Source organism: Anabrus simplex, chromosome 4 (assembly GCF_040414725.1).
Source record: "Anabrus simplex isolate iqAnaSimp1 chromosome 4, ASM4041472v1, whole genome shotgun sequence".
Lineage (NCBI taxonomy): Eukaryota > Metazoa > Arthropoda > Insecta > Orthoptera > Tettigoniidae > Anabrus > Anabrus simplex.
Genome location: NC_090268.1, coordinates 352,329,942 through 352,346,499, shown reverse-complemented (window position 1 = coordinate 352,346,499; position 16,558 = coordinate 352,329,942). Strand labels below are relative to the sequence as shown.

General features: G+C 37.9%; 1 protein-coding gene across 2 annotated transcripts in view; it reads right to left on the bottom strand.

The window, feature by feature from the left end:
- Positions 1-700: 700 nt before the first annotated feature.
- The window catches only part of LOC136872721 (intraflagellar transport protein 74 homolog), a 102,422-nt gene continuing 86,564 nt past the window's right edge, over positions 701-16,558 (bottom strand). For both annotated transcript variants that reach the window (XM_067146548.2, XM_067146549.2), the window contains exon 9: positions 701-1,437. In XM_067146548.2, the coding sequence (XP_067002649.1) occupies positions 1,222-1,437 (216 nt within the window). In that variant the 3' untranslated portion in view covers positions 701-1,221. The remainder of the gene's footprint in view (positions 1,438-16,558) is intronic.

Sequence of the window (16,558 nt, the reverse complement as noted above, 5' to 3'; positions counted from 1 at the left end):
TTCAAATTCATGCCTAGTTTCTTTCAGTTGCAATGTCATAATTTCATATTCTCATCTGTTTTATCGCAACAAGACACACTATTTTTTATATATTATTTAAAGAATATATTTTGTTTTATCAAATGAATTCATAGTATTATTTCAATGACAGTAAAATATCTTAACCTCAAAATTAATGGGGAAACCGAATGCCAATCTCCTTTTCCCAGAACTTATATGGTATGTTGTCAAAAGTAAGCTTATTACCCCACACCCTAGAGATAGTCAAGATTCTCATTCTATTATTGCTGCACTGAGTGGTAGCTGGCGCCCTTCAAATAACGTATGTGTAAGTAAGCAGGTAAGAAGTAAGTGTGAGTACAAGGTCCAATGATTGTGTATTTTATTTAATAAATATTAATTTACAGAATTCCAAATTTTTCAAGATAAATGCAGTTTAGTATGTTTTCAAGTATGTAACCGAGTCAGGAACTTCTACACTGTTGCTCATAACCGTTCTTGGAATACTGCATGAAGTTTAAAATCTGAGCCGTACAAGTTTCTGTTATAAAATTAGTGTATGTTTTGGTGTTGCTCTAGCTCCACAGAGAAAAAATCTTTGGTTTCAGTGGACAGTTTCTAAATGCCTAATGCAGGGGATAGGGATACAAGGTCTAACACTTCTAAAAAAAATAAACATTTAAATATTGTATTACTTTAACACAGTGTTTTTATTGTCCAATACAGTATAGCAAAGTCAAGAATTTACATTCTTTGTTACTACTTAAAATAGTGACAAGCATTCAAGACACAATTATGCATAATTATAATAAAAAATTTCTGAAGACTACATATGTTAATTGAGAGTCGAGCATGGACGGATCATAGGCATTTGTCATCAGACATGATGTGTGCGAGTTCAGCAAGAATACCTCTTTCAGAGGTGCAAAATAACAGACTAGAAATCAGCCTACACACACATCCAAATCTTTTCCATACAAAATACTGAGAGGATGCATATACTGTGCTGTTACACATTGAGAGATATGATTCTCTCTAAATTTTTATGTGCAGAATATTGTATTAATTATCAATGGAACTGGTTAACATTTCTTTGAAAATTAATGAGAGATATTCTCTTGTTGTACAGGTTTTTGTAACAAACTCAGTTTTTAACTAAGAAAAGCAACTTCTCTGTTTGACTAGATCATTATTTTCACTCTCCCTATATTTAAAAACATTTTATGGAGTAACTCCACCTCTCTTCATGTGGATCTTTAACATTGAATTATAATCTTGACTCATTTGATACACTTTACTTTTAAGAGGCTCATAGTCTGTTTCAGATTTCTTTGATTCAATAAATTCTTTCATTGCAAAATTATTCTGCTCCAACTGAGCCAATTTACGTTCCAGGTTAGACAGCTGGGCGTAAGTTTCATTATCATTTAGTTGATCCTGAAATGCATAAAACAATTCATTAGGTAAGAGCTTAAAATCCACATAATTTTTTGTATTTGTGAGCTCTATCTTAATAACCACAAGAAATTAGTACTATTGTCAGAAGTTGTATGTCATTTCAATTTTTTTTTTTTTTTTTTTTTTTTTTTTTTTTTTTTTTTTTTTTTTTTTAGAGCTGTCAACACATTATGTAATTCTTTCTTGACCTTTTTCAAATTTTCCTTCATACTATGGAGAAGTTGAGCAAGGAAAGATAATATATACTAATTGTACAGATTCAACTAGCATCTGCATACTGAAAACTACCATTTTCACTTTACTAAGACCATGAATATAGTTCTGCTATTTATTCTGAAAAACACAAAAATGATCAATAGCAAATACAGTTAAAAATTCACGCAAGCAACTATTTACTGTATATATGAATACCATAAATCTGAGATAATAGATAAAGATTGCCCTATCCTGTACTTCTAAATGTATTTAGGGGCAGGCATATGGTAAAGAATATTTTGCTGTTAAATAAGTCTGATTTTCTCTGTTATAAATGATTTGCTTATATAGAGGGTCATATTCCATTGTAAACTCAAAAAATCTCCAGGGATATTTTCTAAACTGGCCATAGCCATGATGCCATGGTTGTATTACTCTGTTGTTTCACTAATGGTGAGAATAATGGTATATCGCCTCTGGAGAGACCTGGTGCAAGTCTTTTGAGTTGATGCCTGATAGGCAACCTGCATATCTGTGAGGATGGGACCCTTTCTATAATGAATTCTAATGATGCAGACGGCACGCGCGCGCACACACACACACACACACACACACACACACACACACACACACACACACACAAACACACCCAGCCCTCAAACTATTGGTATTAACCAATGAAGGTTAAAATCTCCAACCCAGGTGGGAATCGAACCCAGGGCCTCATGGATCAAAGGCCAGCAAGCTAACCATTTAGCCACAGAGCCAGACGCTAATGCTGATATTATTATTATTATTTTTATTTTTTTTTTGCTAGTTGCTTTACGTCGCACTGACACAGATAGGTCTTATGGCGACGATGGGACAGGAAAGGGCTAGGAATGGGAAGGAAGCAGCCGTGGCCTTAATTAAGGTACAGCCCCAGCATTAGCCTGGTGTGAAAATGGGAAACCACGGAAAACCATCTTCAGGGCTGCCGACAGTGGGGTTCGAACCCACTATCTCCCGAATACTGGCCGCACTTAAGCGACTGCAGCTATCGAGCTCGGTATTATTATTATTATTATTATTATTATTATTATTATTATTATTATTATTGTCCGACTCGTTGGCTGAATGGTCTGCGTACTGGCCTTCGGTTCAGAGGGTCCCGGGTTCGATTCCCGGCCGGGTCGGGGATTTTAACCTTCATTGGTTAATTCCAATGGCCAGGGGGCTGGGTGTTTGTGCTGTCCCCAACATCCCTGCAATTCACACACCACACATAACACTATCCTCCACCACAATGACACGCAGTTACCTACACATGGCAGATACCGCCCACCCACATCGGAGGGTCTGCCTTGCAAGGGCTGCACTCGGCTAGAAATAGCCACACGAAATTATTATTATTATTATTATTATTATTATTATTATTATTATTATTATTATTATTATTATTATTATTGGAGCTTCTCACCAGACAACTGCAGTTTGAATATTGGCCAATCCATGTCTGATTTAAAAAAAATGAAAAGTCATCACTGTGGTTTCGATTCCAAGCAAAACTGGAGATCCCATAGCTATGATCATGATATGAACAGTAAGATAAAACTTACAAGCTTGTTGCTTGCTTTGCTTTTTTCTAAGTATAATTTTATACAATTTATTACTCAAGATGAATACTTTTTACAAGTTTCATATAAGGGGTCTAATAGCAAACCCAGTAATCTACACTCTTGGAGGAAATTGAGCTCACGGTGGATAATAATAGTTCAGAGTGCTATCTTCCATGTCCTCAAATGTTCCATAGCATACTTGACTTTCTCCCTGTTTTATGAAGGCAGGAAATTATGGATTAATAGCAAACATGGCAATCTCCAGACAATGTTACACTGCAAAGACAGCATTTTCCATCAGAGCCAATCGTGGAACAGCACCGGTATCATGTGATACAGTCAGCTGCTGTACTCGCAGAGAGTGGGAGAACACATTTTGATGTCCTTGTGTGTTTTTTAATGTATGCTCTTCAGTGATTGTGCCACAATTGTAGCATGTTAATGTGAATACAAGAACATTCAAGAATGGAATTATCAATGTCTCCAGTATCGGTAAGGAATGCAAGGAGAACACCGTCATGACCAAAGACGTGGAAAAGAAATGTAGCGAAGTGTTTGAGGTCATTTTATTTTCTATTTTGCATTATATTCTCCAAAATTACAAACAAAAGGTATTGCAAGTTATGTGTATGATTTTATCATTTCTGTTAATAATATTACATTATTTCACTTCTTTGAGGGTAAGGATCTAAATCATTGCCAGAATATCCTAAGTGTGGCCAAAACACAAAAGCCACACAACTTGAAGATAATGGAAGTAATTTTTCCTGTTGTGGAACACAGCTTCATTCTACCATAGAGACTTTTCAGAAATATTCAAGAAAAGACATCCACAAGAATGAAGTGATTGCAAATCTAGGAAAAAAATGCTGTTTGAGATCATTTTAAAGTAACTTCATAATGGCACTTCCAAATTTCAAAATGCAAGAGATTCTGCATAAAGAGAACTAGAACAGGAATTAGTGACAACATAAGAGGAGAACCTCACTATAAATTGGATATAGGTACCTATGGCTCAGTTACTAAGAAGTATGAAGGGAATTCAGTATATGATGCAACACTTTTTTTTTTCCCCTAAAAGCATTACTGAGGATTCAAATACACCCTGTTTTCCCCAATCCCCTACCCTATTTTTCAACATAATCTCCATCCAATGCTACAGCCTTAAGCCACCGTAATGTGAGGATCTGTACACCTGTGTGGTACCACTTGGCTGGTCGAGGTCAGAGCCACTGTCGTGCTGCATCGATAACTTCCCCATTGGGCTAAACAGATGAAAGTCAGAAGGCACGAGATCTGGGCTGTAGGGTGGATGAAGAAGAACAGTCCACTGAAGTTTTGTGAGCTCCTGTCGGATGTACAGACTTGTGCAAGGTCTTGCGTTGTCACGGCGAAGGGGAAGTGTGTTTGCATTTTTGTGGCTATGAACATGCTCAAGTCATTTCTTCAATTTCCTTAGAGTAGCACAATACACTTCAGAGTTGATCGTTTCACTACAAGGGGGGAAATCGAATAGAATAACCCCTTCAGAGTCCCAGAGTCCGACTCGTTAGCTGAATGGTCAGCGTACTGGCCTTCGGTTCAGAGGGTCCCGGGTTCGATTCCCGGCCGGGTCGGGGATTTTAACCTTAATTGGTTAATTCCAATTGCCCAGGGGCTGGGTGTTTGTGCTGTCCTCAACATTCCTGCAACACACACACCACACATAACACTATCCTCCACCACAATAACACGCAGTTACCTACATATGGCAGATGCCGTCCACCCTCATTGGAGGGTCTGCCTTACAAGGGCTGCACTCGGCTAGAAATAGCCACACGAAATTATAATTAGAGTCCCAGAAAACCGTAGTCATGACTTTACCAGCTGAGGGTACGGTTTTCAACGTTTTCTTTGTGGGAGAGTTGGTGTGGCGCAACTCCATGGATTGCTGGTTTGTTTCCAGTTTGAAGTGATGAATCCATGTTTCATTGCCTATGACAATGTTTGACAAGAAATTGTCACCTTTAGCCTCATAACGAACAAACAATTCCGCACAGATGTTTCTTATTTGCTCTTTATGGCCTTTATGGTGTCGAGGAACCTGGTGGGAACAAAGCTTTGAATACTCCAACTGGTGGATAAGTGTGTCAGCACTACCAACAGAGATGTCAAGTTCAGCAGCGAGGTGTTCTGACTGTGATCTCTCAATCACCTCGAATAAGGGTGTCAGCGCGTTCCAACTTTGCAGGCATCACAGTACTGTGCAGCCGGCCAGCACAGGAGATCAGGCAGGTTTGCTCGACCTGGTTGTGATGATGAAACACGCCTCGCCCAACAACTCACTCGGCTTTTGTCCACTGCCAGGTCTCCGTAGACATTCTGCAAGTGCCTATGAATATCTGTGATGCCTTGTTTTTCAGCCAAAAGAAAGTCAATATGTGCTCTCTGATTGGTATGTACCTCAGTTACAGACACTATTTTGAAGGCTAGTTATGGCGCTGCCACTTGTCAGAAATTAATGAAATTATACGAGACGAAACGGGAGTATTCATAGATGTCCCAAACAAAATTCCAATTCTTTAAAACCAAAACTGGCCAAGAAATAAAATGTGTTGTATTATGTATTGAATGCCCCTCGTACAAAGGTGTGAATGCACTTGTACCTCAGGTAATTCAGGAAGGGAATGGTATAAGGAAACTAGAAAGCATGACATCCAAAGTTTACTAATTAAACGTTATGGAGAAGACTGGCATGTCAATGGCCTAAGATACTACAGTGATCTGTTTGCAAGGGATGAAGCGAATGAAGCTGGACCTTGCAATGAAGAACCATTGTGTGACAGAATTGAAGAATTAGATGACTTAGGCATGTGGGGACTCAGATTTAAATGCTATGAGTGGCTGAAATTTGTTTTAAGAATTAACGAGACTCTTATGGCTAAACTGAAGAACTAAATGATTAAATAATGTACGAGGAAAGATTTCAATTATAGAAGTATGTAAAATATATTAAAATAATATATTGCTAAACCAATATATAACGGTGAGCCATTTATGTTTTTGTAACCACATCAAACATGGCAATCTCCATCATTTACCAGCATACCCAGCAATCTCCAAGTTTTAATTGCAATATTTTCCAGACTACTGAGCAATACATTATCCTCTAATTATCTCCTAAGACTTAGAATATATTTCTGGATAGAGGTACATATTATTTGATGAAAATGAGCATGCACTGTACCTGAAACTTTTTTGGCTTATATTTAAAAATTACAAGAGTGGAGATTGCCAGGTTTGCTATTCGACCCCTCCTGTGAACTATGGAGAAGCAAGAAAATTATTATTTTCAAACCTAGATGAATTGGAAAAAAAAAAAAAGTGAGAAGGGAGACAAAGATTAGACACAGATAATGGTTCTGAGTGTTCATTCTATAGAACTTCTCATGACCCATTCAGTATCTTATACCCTGATCGTAGTCATCGGCTGCAACTCATATTTGAGTATACATATTCTTCAGCAGTTTACATTTTCACATTTGCAATGCTTTGTGAATGTTTCATATGACTTAGTAGCCCAAGCTTGGCATAAAACATGTCTATACAAATCATGTGGAACAGCTGGGAAAGGATGGGGCTCAGCTTGACAGAGCTTCCATGTTTGCATAATTAAGTAAAATTTCTTATAAAGAAATCCCAAAAAACTCATCCACCTATTCAATACAGTATGTATGACATTCATGATCAGTACATGTTTCAACCCCTAAGTGGGTCTTCTTCAGCTGAACAATTTAGACAAAGTTAACAGCTAAATCAAACATGTTAAAAATAAACAATTTATCACCAACATATTACTGCCAGTTAACAAGTCAATGCATTAGGATATACTTTAAGTGTATTCCATAAAATGAGACATTAACAATTAACAAGTTTATATCCTGCACAAAACCTCTATTATGAATCTTCAAAACACATAACTCTTATAAAATTCCTATTAAAAATGTTGGACACACCACAAAAATTGAACGTTATTAAAAGCAGCAGTCCACAGACAATAATGTCCTTGAAGATTTAACATCATTAGATTGTCATCCTGAATTATATAAGATAACTCAAGCATAGTGAAGGGACATTTTGCTTTTCATAGAAGAAGATAATAATTTAATCTGACACTAAAATATACTTGCCATGAAACACAGAATGATACACAAGTGATTTACATGCATTTATGATAAATTTCGAGCCATGGCAGAATTTCAAGTGGAGTGGTATCTGATGACTGCTACTGGAAATTTTACAATGGCTATTAAAACATGATCTAATAGCAAACCCAGTAATCTACACTCTTGGAGGAAATTGAGCTCACGGTGGATAATATGTTTTTCCAATTCACATGTTTACCTCCACTTTACAAATCCTTTGGGAATTGTTCCTCTGGCTCCAAAGAATAGGCCTTTAACAGTGATTCTGTCCACATTATATGGTCTTTGAAAAAAAAAATACTGGCTCATATATAGTTTTCTTTTCTCAGTCAACCTCCTCAGGCTGCAAAATAGAGTATTTAAATTGAAGTGAGATTTATTATTTCAGCTAAACTTTTTCTGTGGTTAATGGCGATTATGTCTATATGATGACTGCTACCACCATCTGGTATGCAACGAACTTTCTTGCAGACTTCAAGTCTGAAGATAATTCTTAAAATGAATTAGAAATAAAATTTTCCACTTATTCAATACAAAGTTGTTACCATTTCAAATGGTTTGTCTAAAACATGTATAAAAGGACATGTTTCAACCTTACTAGAGGTAATCTTCAGATTAAAGATTACTAAGAAACAAGATACAGTGGAACCTCGATTATCCGTTCCCGGAAACTAATTTCCCCGGAATCATCATCATCATCAGTTTTCCACTCCAGTTGCCCGGGTGTGGTTTACGAGCACTCTCCACTTCTGTCTGTCCATGTACCACTCTTCTCTCAAGACAACATCCCAGCTGACTCCTCTTGTTCCTATGTCCTCTTTCACTTGGTCCAGCCATCTCTTCCTGGGTCTTCCTACCGGTCGTTTTCAGGCCACGACTGTGTGTAGCCATTGTTTTGCTGTCCTTCTATTGTCCATTCGTTTGACATGACCAAACCATTTCAAATGGGCCCTTGTCACTTTTTCATTCAGGGATGGGTACACACCCGCTTCCTCCCTTATTCTTTCATACCTTACCCTGTCCCTTTTTGTCTTCTGTACCATAGTTCGTAGGAACTTCATTTCTGCAGCTTGTAGTTTGCTATCCACTTGTTGGGTTGTTGTGCAGGTTTCTAGGCCATATGTTATTATGGAGGTGAAGTATGGAATAGAATCTGCTTTGATCTTAAGGGAACTTGTTCGTTCCAGAGGAGGTTCCGAACTTGATGGTAAAACTGAGCTGATTTTTGAATGCGGTTGTTAATCTCATGCTGTATTCTGTTATCACTTGAAATGATGCACCCAAGATATTTATATTGGTCTACTGTTTCCAGCTGTGTACCTTCCAGCATTATTTTTCCTTTCTTCTTCTGCCTGTTGACAGACATAGTAACAGTTTTCGATTTATTTATTGTTAATCCGTGTGCTTTCAAATGTCCATTCCAGGTGTTCAGCCTCTCTTGGACTTCCTTCTCTGTATTTCCCCAAATTACTACATCATATGCAAATGCATTGATGTCCATATTGTTCTTCTGCTTAATTTATTTCATGACTTCATCCATGACAGTGATACAAAGTAAGGGTGAAAGGGTACTGCCTTGTTGCACTCCTTTAGTGGTTTGGAACCAATCACAATTACCGTTTTCTATCTGTACGCAACTGCAGCAGTCTTCGTAAAGCATTTTAATTTTCTGGATAAGCCCTCTGGGTACATTTTTCTTTCTTAAGCATTCCCATATAGTCTTCCTTGGAACACTATCAAATGCTTTTTCGAGATCCAAAAACACTAAAGTCTTTGCCCTTCTCCCAATGCTTTTCTAACAGTATTCTAAGTGCAAATATGAGATCTGAATCCATATTGTTCTTCCTGTAGTTGTGGTTCTATTATTTTCCTTAGCCTTTTTTCAAGTATTTTCTCAAATATTTTCAAACCATGAGACAATAAAGTGATCCCTCTATAATTGCTACATTTCTTCTGGCTTCCTTTTTTGAAGAGAGGTATTATTATTCCCTTTTTCCAATCATCTAGGACTTTCCTATCCTTCCATATTGCATTAATTACTCTATGAAGCCACTGTATTCCTATTGCACCAGTTGCTCTGATCATATTTGCACTGACTTCATCAAATCCTGTTGATCTTTCTTTGGGCATACTATTAAGGGCCGTCTCTACTTCCTTCCATGTTGGCGGGCTCTCTTGGTCAGGCTCATCATTGCAGCTTAAACTGACCTGCGTGGTTACATCATTGGAGTCTTTCCCAGTACTGTTGTATAAATTATCAAAATAGGATTTCATGATCTTCCTTATTTCTGTCTCTTCCCTAACTATGTTACCATCTGGTTCCTCTATTGCTGTTATGTATTCATTGTCTCTTCTTATATTTAGTATTGTTCAGTAAAGTAGTTTAGAATTAGCTTTGCTGTCTTGCTCTAGTTTGTCAGTGAAATCAGTCCAAGCCTTCTGTTTTTCTTCGGCCACAATTTTCTTTACTCGTAGCTTCTGATATTTCTGCTGCAATTCGTTTACTCTAGATTCATTCCTTTGACTTCCTTTTTGCATTTGTTTGTCTCTGGCTTTCCTGGTTTCATTTTTCGCTTTCACAGCAATCTTCACCCGATCGTTCCACCAAGGAGTTTCTTTTGCCTTCATTTTGCTATTAGTTTTACCACAAACTTCTACTGCAGCTCCGACAATGCTTTCTTTGAATCTAGTCCACTCGAAGTTGCCTTCTTGTAATGCATCTGATGGTAATTTATTGGTCACTTTCTTTGTGTATTCAACTAGTTTCTCTGCCTTCTTTAGCTCCCATGTCTTGATTTTTGGTTTCCTGTATTTCTGAGGTCTATAAATTTCAATGTGCTTTATTGTTGCGAGGAGAAGTCTGTGGTCACTGTCTAGGCTTTTACTTGGTATAACTCTGACATCACATATGGTCTTTCCTGCTTCCTGTTTCCCCGGGATACGCGTTCAAATTATGTGGTCCCACGAGCATCGTATTTAAATCACGCTGTAAAAATCTTGCATTATCCGTTCTTCGAATAAACGATTTCCCGGATCAAGCGTCCAGAAATTCCAGTCCCATCAACGCTAAATCCTCGATCAATCGTTTTTTAATAAACTGTATCTCACGAAAGGATGGCTATGACATACATATGGATCTCGGCGTTTACGCCCCGTCATTGCGATAATTAGAGCAAGTACTGTATCGGTACTGGAAAAGCGATCGGCGGTGAACTTGCATAAGGGACCATCTTAGCATTGCATTCGGGTGGTATGGTTTAGAGAATCTCGAAAAATCATAAAGAAGAAAGTGGCCACGACAACTGTAAGGAGACACGGCGCATTTCGACAGCTCTGCTTGAAGACAGAACGAGTTTCGTCAAATGTTCGCACTTATAAAACGTCCACATTATGTCCAGGGTTGGATGTTTATATTTTTACATTTTTTCTATTGTACTACCGAGCAGGCAGGAATCGAAACTGTTCCTTCTTAACACAAATTTAGTATTTTAATATTATCGTACGCGATTATGTTAGTGAGACCAGAACAGATGTTGCACCTTACATTAAAAATGAAAGCCATGGGAGGTCTTGGGATTGCCTATTACTGTTTAGGTCCTAATGTAAGACTGCGAATTTTATGTTTTCGTGTTAAAAGACAAAAAAATGCAGTTGTTTTATTTGCGCACGTTACATTTAAATGGTTTGTATCATTTCCAACTCGTGCTGACATGTGCAGCGAGCGCGCTTTCCAGATGACCTCAAGGTCAAGAATAACCGTAATTTCTGAAGTTTTGATGATATTTCTTTTATCTTTCCAATTTGATTGGATTAGTGACAGGCAGAATTGAATATACTGCATTCGAGAACTTTTGAGAATCGATACATTCGAAACCATGTTTTTGAGTTCAACATAACCTTTAAAAGTTGATGTAGGCCTAATTTACGCAGTAACGGTACAAGATGTCCAGAAACTGCCTACGAACAGTATACCGGAGACCAAATTACAATTAAAGTTTAAGAAAAGAAGGGATTTCTCCATCATGTTGGGCGCTTTTGTATCTAATGTGCTTTATTTTATTAGTTGAGAGAATTAGAAACTACTTGTGGTCGATTGTCATTTGACTTGGCGTTATTAGATATTTCAAAGAGTTTGGCTAATTAAAGTTGCTGAACTGAAAGAAGTTTTCACAGGAAACTGACGAAGATTCCCCTGTAAAATTGAATATAAAGTATCGACATTTTGAACTCACGTACCAGTAGTTAATGCGGTTTCGTGGTCTAACATGCCTGCCTCTCATCCAGAGGGCCCGGGTTCGATTCCGACCAGGTCAGGCAGTTTTACCTGGATGTAAGTGTGGTTCCAGGTCCACTCAGCCTTCGTGACTACCTTTAAATGAGAAGCTATCTAATGGTGAGTTGGCGACCCCGATCTAGAGAGCCAGGAATATAGGCCGAGAGGATTCGTCATACTGACCATGCGTCACCTTGTAATCTGCAGGCCTTTGGGCTGAGCAGCGGTTGCTTGGCAGGCAAAGTCCCACTGGAGCTGTAGTTTGGTTTGGTTTAGGAGTTTTTGTAAGATTATAATTATACATATTTCATTTTTTTATGTTTAGCCAAATTGTTAATGGTTTTCATTCATTCCCGGATTTTCCCGTGTTGTACGTTTTATTTTCATGGTCCCTCGAAAAACTCATTTTTGGTGTAGGGTGAGTGAACCTCAGGGCCATATGCACCTCCGGAAGTGGAAATCTCATTTCTTAAATTTTATGACTTCCTGACGGGGATTCGAGCCCACGTCCTTCCGGGCGAACCAAGCACGCCTTTACCGCCTCGGCCAAGCAGCCCCTGAATATAATGTATGGTGAAATAAAATATTTTGTTTTTAGATTAGGAACTATAGTGACTAAAATATCAAAACTTTCCAAAGAGTAAGCTAACAGCATGTAACTGCAGACAATGATATTCATTAGTATGTAATTCTAATTCTGAATTACCTATGTTTCTTTCTCTCAGTTCTGAATTTTCACTTTTTATTTTGATACAGTAAAACCTTGTTAAGACATTTCTGCAGTGGACAACAAAACAGAATGTGTTAAACAAGAAAACATACTACTGAATATACAAATAAAAACTATCCAACAGGGATATGGAAACACTAGATAAGATTTCTTCCAACATGAGGGCATTTTACGTCGTGTAGCCTATCCACAAGTACAGTGAAAACTGTATCTACCACTTCTGAAGATGAGAGGAAAGCATTAAAATGTGTGAAAAATACGAGAGAACAAATATGAAAACCTTTTCAGCTGGGGATTATAAAATAACAAATGCACTGAAGGGTGTGGAAAGCACTAAACAACAAATATGAAAACATGTGCACAGGAGTCAATAAAAACATCAAAGTATGATTGCAGATCACACTCTTTCTAAAACAAATGTTAGTGGAAGCCTTTTATTTTGGAGCAGTGGGTTATTAAAACACTCTGGTCACACTCTTAGACAATGAATTGGAGGTTACACTCGTGCGACCGGGAGGAGTGACTTCGGCTGCCATTTTGAATAAACTTAGACTAACTTGTGTGATCGAGTCAAAACTCAAAGGTCCAAGTTCAACATTCGCGACCTCTGTGCACTGTACGACGCGGATGCCAGTCCACTTTCTGACATATTTTAATTTTGTCTTCATTAGAAAGGAATTTCACAACATTTTCCATATCCATAACTAGGCTATCTCAATACAAATATGCACCATGCTTGTCAATTTTACATGATTATGTTCCTAATCCAGACATAGGCTACCATGTCATGCAACAAATATTTATTACACTTCACTGTACCATTCAACATAAAATAGAATAACTTCTGAATGGAATGTGAAATAGGCCTACAAGCACAAATAGGCTCACTGTGTTATTCAGCAATCTTGCTGCTAATCAGCAAGCAAAACGGAACATTCCTGAGGATAACGGCTTGCTCCCTGAAGGTGCAACTTATTCTGTGAAGTTCAGGAATTCAAGGCTTTTTTCCATATTCACGCAACTGTGGCGAGTTGGAAATCATTTTCCTTTCACAAGGGATGACAAATAACATTTTGAGGGCTAGTAAAAATCTGACTGTACTCGTACTAAGCGATAATAGTGAAAATTCATGATGCGATAGGTATGTTTATATGTTCCTAATCCAAATATAGGCTTACTATATCATGCGACAAATATTCACTACACTTCACTGTACCACTCAACACAAAAAATAATTTCTAACTTCTGAACGGAATGCAAAATATACGCACAAATAGACTCACTGTGTTATTCAGCAATCTCGCTGCTAACCGGCAAGCAAAACTGAACATTCCTGAGGCTAACGGCTTGCTTCCCAAAGGGGAACACACTAACAAAGTTTCAATGTATTCACAAAAAAACAATGTTATATGCTACAGTATTAGTGTAACATAGTATGTGAATTAGTAAACATGTAAAACAAGCCCTTTTTTATGATCAGTAAACATCTTGGAGGCATATCTTCAACAATAAGGAAGTTATAATGAATTTATTGGAAATTTGTTATTTCTTAAAAAGGGGCCTGGTATTCTTCACACATAACACCTATAAGCCTTCCTTTTATGTATATGGCCATTGGCTGTAATAAAACTTTAATAAAAATAAGCCTTCCTTGCTTGTACTATTCTGCATTTTGTGTCCTCCTTACTTCTGCCATCGTAAGTTATTTTACTCCCCAAGTAACAATATTCAACTATATGAGCGACACTAGGGTTCTGGCTTGCCTATGATTAGTACCCACTATATAAGGAACACCACAGAATAGTACGAGTACCTGTGGTTAGTACACTTATGTGATGAAAACCATAGGTTTGCGTTGCCTGTAAATGGCACCGCTATGTGTGAAACACCATAGTACCATATCGTAGACTCGCGGTATTCCACACATTATGGTACTACTCACAGGTAATGAAATTCGCACATGTAATTACAGACCTCGTCGCTCATATAGTGCTACTAATCACAGGTACTGTAAAAGCCTGACCGCATGGTGCTCCTGATCGCTACTAATCACAAACCTATTTGGTACCTAACATAGTGGTACTACGCGCAAGTAATAGCGATCCATGGTGTTCCCCGCGTGGTGGTACTAATCACAAGTAGTTTCATGGTTCTAATCCAATCATCCCTTGGTCGCCCCTTTTAGTCGCCTCTTACGACAGGCAGGGGATACCGTGGGTGTATTCTTCGTCTGCGTCCCCCATCCACAGGGGTGTGTTGGGCTTTGAAGTTCTGTTAATTATTGTGCAAAAGTTCCCCCCTTCATCCTTCATACATCACCTCAATGTTAGCATTAATCATTCATATTTAGGACAAGCTGTGTTTTAGCATTACAAGTTATTATTAAGATGATAGGTTCTTCAGCAGCTTAAGATGAGCCATTAGAAGGGTCGAAACCAATACTGTAATAGAATGTACTATATAAAGAACAATTGTATTGCTTAGGTGGAAAGTTCCTATCTTTATATGTGCAAATACTTTAATCATCAATATGCACAATGAAATTAATAGATTTTTAAAAAACTAGTCTGAACTCTCCTACTACATTACCTTCTTTTCCTTGGCCTACCACTGCATTCCAGTTTCCCATCATAATTAAATTCTCATCTCCTTTTTATATATTGTACTGGCTGATGTACCCGTGCTTCGCTATGGGTTTCTCAGAAAGACTGACTGGATGGTTTGCCTATCTGAATTCAACATAGGTCATTACAAAAACGTCAGTAGGAATGTAGCGATTGAAAGCAATGTTATCATATAAAATACTCGATCAAATGAAAAACCGCACACTTTCTCACTTTCAACGAACCGTACTACGGTGCCAATCTAACAGTCCAAAGTTCCAGAGCTGGAATAACCAGGTCGCAGACTACCATGAACACTCCTGAGTCATGATTCCGTTAAATATGCACACTACTCATTCCAATCAGTGCCTCAGAGTAGGGATTGAATAGCTCGAATGCTATGATGAACTAGTGTGTTACGTACCAGTAATATCAGAAAATGTATGAACCAGAGGAATGGCATGCTAAAGAAGAAATTTATCTATCTCCCCAGCTACTTCCCGCCAATATACAGGCAGGCTGTTACACTCGATACGACCAGGCGAGTTGGCCGTGTGCTTAGAGGTGCGCAGCTGTGAGCTTGCATCCGGGAGATAGTGGATTCGAACCCCACTGCTGGCATCCCTGAAGATGGTATTCCATGGTTTCCCATTTTCACACCAGTCACACCAGACTGTACCTTAATTAAAGCCTGGGGGCTGCTTCCTTCACACACCTATTCCTTTCCTATCCCATCGTCGCCATAAGACCTACCTGTGTCGGTGCGACGTAAAGCAAATTTTAAAAACCCTCGGTACACTGCAGTAATCATATCTATTGGGGATGAGTGGAAACAGAAGACAAAAAGCACATCACAACAAACAATGGTCCATGTAATGTTATTGTTGATAAAGTTTATGAGCTTTCTATATTGCAGGCCTTCACATTAGTTTTCTTTTGACTCTGTGATATTAGGGCGTCTTACAAAATTATTTATATCATCGACTGTTGTTCCTTATTCTCAGACTTTACATACCTATTTTCACTAAATTCTGTTTACCCATTTTCTCGTGACTCGGCACTGATGTGAACTTAGTAACAAAAATCCAAATTCATGAATATCTCTGTGATTATATGCGGTACGGAAACAATGTATAAGACATAAGTGATCGGAAATTTAATAACTTCTTACATAACTACTACTAACTTACGACATAACTAAAGTTATGTTAGTTATGTAGTATTTATCGATACGACCACTAATAACATAAATATCTTATTTGAGAATTACATTTCAGGCCTTCCTCTAAACTACCATTTCACTCAGCTTGAATAAAATAATTTGTAGCCTAGATTGTAGTGGTTCATCACCCGTCTTTACATACTAATTTTCATTAAATTCTCTTCAGTCATTTTCTCGTGATGCGTGTACATACATACATACATACATACATACATACATACATACATACATACAGACAGACAGAAATTAAAGAAAAGTAAAAAATGCACTTCCTTGTTACTGTGGACATGACTGA